This window comes from Alosa alosa, chromosome 19, assembly GCF_017589495.1.
Source record: "Alosa alosa isolate M-15738 ecotype Scorff River chromosome 19, AALO_Geno_1.1, whole genome shotgun sequence".
NCBI lineage: Eukaryota > Metazoa > Chordata > Actinopteri > Clupeiformes > Clupeidae > Alosa > Alosa alosa.
In genome coordinates, this window is record NC_063207.1 from 7,771,217 (window position 1) to 7,778,716 (window position 7,500).

The window sequence follows — 7,500 nt, forward strand, 5'->3', positions numbered from 1 at the left end:
GGCTTCTCCGTGCTGGCCCTTTGTGTCCATTAAGCCAGTGGCCGGCTGGAGGACTGGCCCAGGACAGGGTACATCAAAGCACTGGCCAAACATTGTTATCAGGGCCTGGCCTTTGCCCCTGCGGCTACGTAAGGAAGAGTTGGGGGGGGGGGAGGGGTGACTTCTATCTCTGTCAACCGCCTTTTAGGTCCAGTGTGTGAATAGAGGTGTGTGTTTGTGTGTGTTTATGTGTGTGTTTGTATTTGCATTGCTTATAGCATTGATAGAACTCATATCTTACAGAACCCCTTACATTGAGTGTGTGAAAAGGTGGCCGTGTGCATGTGTGTGTGCATGTGTGGAAGTGTTTGAACCACGCAGCTCTAGCATGCATCACTTTCAGCTCACCACCACACACACACACACACACACACACACACACACACACACACATCCTTCTTTGATTAGGTGTGGGAAAAGGTAGCAGTGTGTGTTTGTGTTTGCATTCCGTTTATTTTGATGGGTTGTGTGTGTGTGTCGTGAAACTCATGCAATGGCATGTAGCTAGACAATATGTAATTGAAGCTCTTTTAAGTTGCATCTGGTTTTCACCTTGCAGAACTGTCTCCTCAGCCTACTCGTGTTCTGTGGAACTGTCTCCTCTGTCTACTTGTGTTCTGTGTTCTGTGGAACTGTCTCCTTTGTCTACTTGTGTTCTGTGTTCTGTGGAACTGTCTCCTCTGTCTACTTGTGTTCTGTGTTCTGTGGAACTGTCTCCTCTGTCTACTTGTGTTCTGTGTTCTGTGGAACTGTCTCCTCTGTCTACTTGTGTTCTGTGTTTGGCTTCATCATTCCGTACCTCTTCCTCTGGTGGCATGCTACGTATTCCCTCCTTTTCTTTTCTTTTCTTTTTCTTGTCTCTTTTGCATGTCTTTGGCTCTTCCTGGACCCATCCCCCGCAAAAAAACACAAATACCCCCTGGGGCTAAAGTCCTTAATTTCATCCACCCCCTCTCTACTGTGTTGTGGAGCAGTGAAAGTAACACTTGCCTGTTGTATGGACCGAGACCCACAGCTGAGCATCGGCTACTTCGCTGTCACCTGTGAAATTGGCAAGACAGCGACACAAGGCCCCCCCCTCCGTGAGACAGGTAGAAGCATTTGACATGGCAGACTGTGTTCTCATTCACTCTGCATTCTATTAGACCAGGTCTCAAGAGAGAAACTGCAAATCATAAAACGACTGAGCTTCTGATCTGAGCATCTTCTTGAATGCATCTGCTAGAAGAGAAAGACAGTTTTCTGCAACACTGAACACTACTGAGCTGCTGTTTTCATTCCTTTAATCAAGGCTGTCCCCAACCTGAATGTAAAGCCTTTCGCACTGAATTAAGTGGCAGAATAAATAGCAAAATACACTAGTGAGAGAATGCATATATGACATTAATTACACATGAAACATTCCTCACAAACTCTTTCTTTTCTACTATTCTTTTGTACACAGACTCTAGTTCTTTGAAAGTGTGGATCCCATCATCTTTGATGGTGGGGACAAATGTGCCTTTAGATGTTGCTGTGTAAAAGACAGCTTAATCCCTTAGGTGCATTTGAAACCGTGGTGTGAAGAATGTCTCGAAGGGACAAGGGAGAAAGAGAGATCCACCGGGAATGAGAGGTGGTATTGAAAACTAGCGAGACAGGGATAGAGAGAGAAAGAGAGATAGAGAGAGAGGAAGAGAAAGGAGACAGAGAGAGGTCATAAAGTGACACAATGGCCAGCTTGGTCCCCTGAGGAGAGATCCACACTCAAAGGAAAGCCACCGTCTCTTTCTCAATGGAGGGAAACACAGAGGAGGAGGAAGAGGAGGAGGAAAAAACCTCTCTGCCCCCGTACCACTAGCTACTGTTTACTACTTTTATTCTTATTGGCCTGCATGCTACTGCCATTAATAATGATAATCTTCTCAAAACAAATCAGTGTTTTACTCACAGATTTTTTTTTTTAAATGCTATTTAGCATGACTCTGGTTACATTATAAAAAATCTCTTCCCACTGAAACAAGTAGCCTACCTTTGTACCGTCACTCTGCGACTAGGTTGCTCATTTTGATGACTTTTTGTGGGGAAAAAGATGAGTGAGATGTGTGTGTGTGTGTGTTTGAAGCCTGCCTTGAGGAATGTTTTGCAGTAGGGTCTTTCAGTTTGAGTCTAGACCGACGGTAGCATCAGGGGCCACGGAGTGTCCTTCTGCCTCAGCATATGACATATGGGCCAGCCAGTTTAAGACCCGAGATTAAGGAGCAGGGATTTGAGAGGTCAGGGCGCACACCCACCTCCTCATTTTAATTCATAAGCTGATCCACCACCTCTAGCAGTGTGTGTGTGTGTGTGAGAGAGAGACAGAAAGAGAGCAAATGTGTAGATTGTCAAATAAATGTAAAATGTGCACAAACACATTTTTTTTTAACATTTTGCCTCTAGGATGGAATCAATACAGGGTACCCCCAGAATTGTTAGACCTAAATTTAAGACTTTTTAAGACCTTTTTAATACCACTTCAGATGAAATTTAATACCTACATCGCACCCATTCGGATAGAATAAATAATATTAAAGGTAAGATTAAACCTCAAATAATTACTATTTACAAGTGTTTGAACATGCCATTATGAACATGACAGCAGTAGTAACGTGACTGAATGTCCCACTTCATGGACAAATTTACACGGAATAGAACCTAGTTGATTTCAGGGATTAAAGTGAAAAAATCGTTTGACTGAACGTTTTTCAGGCCATAAGTCATACGTTGTTCATATCTACCTATAGAGATAGCACCCCTTTTGCGGTCGCAACCTATTGGTTTTTAATGTACAAAAAGATGCAAACAGCAAAGTAAAGCACCAAATAAACACCAAAACGAGGCTACAGGGTACTCTTAAGTTACTATATAATTAATGCCACCTACAGGTGAATGCATAGAACATAACAATCCTATGGTTTGTGTGTACCCTGTAGCCTCGTATAGCCGCCAATGGCCGCCATGTGAATAAGGCGAATTGAGAGTGTTCTTCATTGAGATTGAGTTTTCCTGATGAACAAAACAATATTTCAATACCATCCCTTACCATTGCTGATTAGCCATTGCTGTTCTTTTCTACTGCAGCAATATTGTAGCAAGGCTTTAACTTACACTCTTATTTAATTACTTCAGGCCAAAAGTGTTTAAAGGGGAGACTTTTTTTCTTGTTAATATGCAATTCAACACCAAGTAAAATCTATAAAATCAAGTTTGCAAGACTTCACATTTCCTCATCAAAGTATTGAATCAGAACAGTCTAGATATTGTTCATATTTCCATGTGTTGCCTCATCCGCATTTAATGAAAACATGGTAATTTTGAGTTTTACAGACAGCTCAGTTTTCCAATGAGCAGCAATACTGTGTGTGCTTACGCAGGAAGTCTGCGCATCGGGAATGGATGTCATGTTCCAGCGCTTTCATGATTTACTAATGAGAGATTATGACGCCGGGAGGTGACATGGGCTCGCGCCAGAGCCTCTCCGTTTCATGAGGAGTAAAATGCGACGGTAATGTGTGACTGAGAGGTGCGATAGTTCAGCTGATTGAGCTGGAAATATGGCTATCTTCACTCCGCTGGAGCACTCGACTCGAAGTTGAGCGCCGCACAGCGAAGCGGCAGCCTGCCATAAACTTTTGTTTACCGTGGGGGAAGCCAGGCGGTGAGTAAGCCGTCTAGGTTGGGGCGACCTGACATTGGATCAGATTAGTTTATGAGGCTGCAAATTGGACACTCTAAGAATCCAGGGCTTCTGCTCCAAGCCCCGACCTTGTCATAGAAGAAGCTTTATCAGGGAGGGCTATTAGCTAAAACCGGAGATGATATTGCACTACTCCCCGCTTTCCGTCTGTCATTCATTAAATGTTCTCTCTCTCTCTCTCTCTCTGTCGCGCGCTCACTCTCTCATATCCTCCCCTGCCGCTCTGTTTGTGTGTGTGTGTGTGTGTGTTTGTTTGGGTCTCAAAGATCGCATTAAAACAGACTGGCTGGATCAGCCGTCTCGGGTCACTGGCGTTTTCGTATTACTGTGTGACTGCAATAGCATGCAGCAATTCTTCCACTACCTATTCTTCCATGCCTAGTTTCAACGGCATTTTGTAGGAAATCAAATTCACACTAATGCTCCCTTTACCGTTTCCCTTAGCCTACTCATACCGACATAGACGCATTCTTCATACACTTCTTATCATGTGCTGCACATAACTATCAGTAGTTACACACTGACCATAATTAATATGTTTGTAATAACAATGTTATGTATATGTGCTGCTTCTGTTTGATGTTGTTGTCACTGTAGCTTTTTGTGCTGTTTGAAGGGAAGGTGTTGCAGAGCTCTTTCAAGTCCCCTGGTCAAAAAAGCTCATCCTGTTATTACCCAGTGGGTGGTCCTTCCCCTCTTTGCTTCTCATCCTCTCTCTGTTTCTCTCTCTCTCTCTATCTCTCTCTCTCTGTCTATCGCTCTTCCTCTTCCCCTCTTGTCTCTTTTCCTCATTCTTTTTCTCTTGCGTGTGTTTGCTTTACATCTCCATTAATGTCAAACTGTTAAAAGTGCAGCGAATAATTTTCTGGAGGTGTTGAATTGGAAATCCAAATGTATCAAAAGATGTCTCACAGACCATACGTGAAAATAGAAAGGGACACGCAGTTCAACGGGTTTGCTCAGAGATTATGGAGTTTTTATGTTTTGATATGGTGTAGTAAATTGTGATGCCTGATAAGCACTGTAGGCTACAAGACAAACCAAACTTATGCAGCTTCAAGGTGCCTTAGTTTAACATGTGCAAAACATGTAAAGAAATTATAAATGAAATGTCATTTAAAAAAAAAAAATCCCACAGCACAGCCTCCCTCTGTGAGTTTGAGTTTGGTGGAGTCCTGCTGACCCAAGTATACTTCTACAGATGCCGGCTACGCACTGAACGGATGACGCAAAATTCATCATACGTCCAGTCCGTACGCCTTTTCCGTGCTGCAGTCAAATTTTGTGTCCGTACGGATCTTGCGTAATGCTTGTACGAAAGTGGTTGTGTAGCACAACGCCGATCCAGAAGATGGGAGATACACACGTGGATACGCACGACCGCATAACCGTATAGCATAGCCGTATGCCTAGAGTTATGCTCGTTGCTGAAGCTTGTGAAGGAAGGATAGGCTCCCTGTCCTACTCTCCTTCTGTCTGTGTCTCCCTCAGGACATGGGCAACTCGTATGCTGGGCAGCTGCGGACCACTCGGTTTGAGGAGGTGCTGCACAGCTCTATCGAGGCGTCCCTGCGCTCCAACACCGTCGTCCCCCGACCCGTCTTCTCCCAGCTCTACCTGGAGGCCGAGAACCACCCCACCTCACAGAATGGTAACACACCTGCACCCCCCCACACACACACACACACACAGACACACACACATGCACACACACACACACCCACAAATCTTACTGTTGTTAATCTCTCCAGATCTCCCTGTTCCTGTCTGTGATGTCTGATGTGTCAGAGATCAGTGTTTGAAATAGTATTTGACCAGTCTAGATAAGTGGTGTTAGACTAATCCTGTGGGACTTGCCAGTACAGATTAGGAATGAAGCAGAATTCGATTGATGAATTATATTGCATACTTCACCCTGATTCTCTCCTGATACTATCTGTCAGAATCACATTAAAGCAATGGGGTATGTTGAGAATGCCCTCTAAAATGTGTGTGTGTGTGTGTGTGTGTGTGTGTGTGTGTGTGTGTGTGTGTTTGTGTGTGTGTGTGTGTGCGTGTGCGTGTGTGCATGTATGTGGTGCGTCGCGTCGCGTGCATCGTCTCGTGTGTTGTGGGGGGAAGGTGTATATAAATATGTGTGTGTGTGTGTGTGTGTGTGTGTGTGTGTGTGTGTGTGTGTGTGTGTGTAACGCGTTTGTGTGTGTAAATGTTAGCACGGTCTGTACTCCAATGATCCAATGAGAGCTGTGTGTTGACCATGTCCTGCACCTGGGCTTGTTGCCCCAGGGTGGGGCAGAACCAGCCGCAGGGCAGTTACTATCCAACCAGGGCTGTTTCACAATCACGACAAGGCTGTGTGTGTAGCAGGGCGGACAGAAAATGAGGAAGATGAGGAGGAGGATGGTTCTGAGTCCAACAGCCCCCCCATCCCATACCAGATGAAGACCCCACCTGAAGGAAGCTGCACAACAGATGGTAAGGCCACGTCTTGCCAGGATGGGGGGTGATGGGGTGGTCACTCATCAGGGTTAGGGTTAGGGTTAAGGCCCATTCACACCAAAAACGATAACGATAACTATAAATAAATATCGTTCTCATTAATATGAATGACGACGTTCACACATAAACTATAACGATAACGACATGAAGAACGATATCGTTGGGAATCACTTTCAGAACGATTTTCACAACGATAAAATGCTAATAGCCAATCAGAACCCATCGAATTTTAGCCCTCACATTTATTAACACAATGAGAGACTTTGTTTATCGTTGTTCAGTGTGAACGCTTTTATCGTTATGGTTATAGTTATAGTTATCGTTATCGTTCTTGGTGTGAATGGGCCTTTAGGGTTAGGGTTAGGGTTAGGGTTAGAGTTAGGGTTAGGGTTAGGGTTGGGGCTGGGGCTGGGGTTCACTCACCAGGGACCAGGGATGAACAGGAGCTAAGAGTTTGTCTCTTCTGTTACCATGGTATTCATTATTATAAATGTCCCTTCTCTGTAGAGACAACAGGGTTTTAAATGTGCGTTTCCACGGCAGCAGTAAATGTTTTTTTGTGTGTGTGTTGAAAACATAAAAGAGTACAGAGGCCAAACACAACATTCTACCAGATACTAGATAAAAAGGGAGTTGGTGCTGAAGTGCTGGTTTCCATTTCTCAAGCTGGAGTGCCTCACTGTAATCAGCATAGTGACACTCAGAGTCTAACATCGAACTCTATACATACCATCTGCAGCGAATGGTACACCCACCCACCTCTTCATCCTACCTGGGAAAACAAACTCCAGTCACCATGGCAACATGTTGCCAACTGCACCTATCAGCATAATTGCAGTGAGCACCCCGGATGCCTGACAAGGTTCCATCTGAACAGCACCACATTATAATGAAACATTACAAGCAGTATTGGAACAAAGCATAGAATTATAAATAACTGAGGGGGCATGCAGTGATGTTCTTCCATCTGCAGAACTTTTCTGGAGACTTTGAAGGACTCTTATTGCCATGGAACTGTGGATCAATTGAATACTGTGAATCAACAAAACATCCCAACAATGGTCTCATGGTTTTGTTTGTATTGATTTCAAAATAAAACACAGCATCATCAAGAGTAGAAATGTCCATTCCTAGTCTATGGAATTAACCCAATAGCCTGTGGAGAACACCAGACAGTCACTGGCTCTGGGTCCATAGTTTCGGATCTGACCAAGATCCATATCACAATCAGGGTATATGCAGAC

At 44.2% G+C, this 7,500-nt stretch overlaps 1 protein-coding gene across 1 annotated transcript in view; it reads left to right on the forward strand.

Moving 5' to 3' along the window:
• Positions 1-7,500, forward strand: part of greb1 (growth regulating estrogen receptor binding 1) — a 53,433-nt gene that overhangs the window by 4,236 nt on the left and 41,697 nt on the right. The window contains 2 exon segments of the mRNA XM_048227939.1: positions 5,249-5,408; positions 6,125-6,232. Of these exon segments, the coding sequence (XP_048083896.1) occupies positions 5,252-5,408; positions 6,125-6,232 (265 nt within the window). The 5' untranslated portion in view covers positions 5,249-5,251.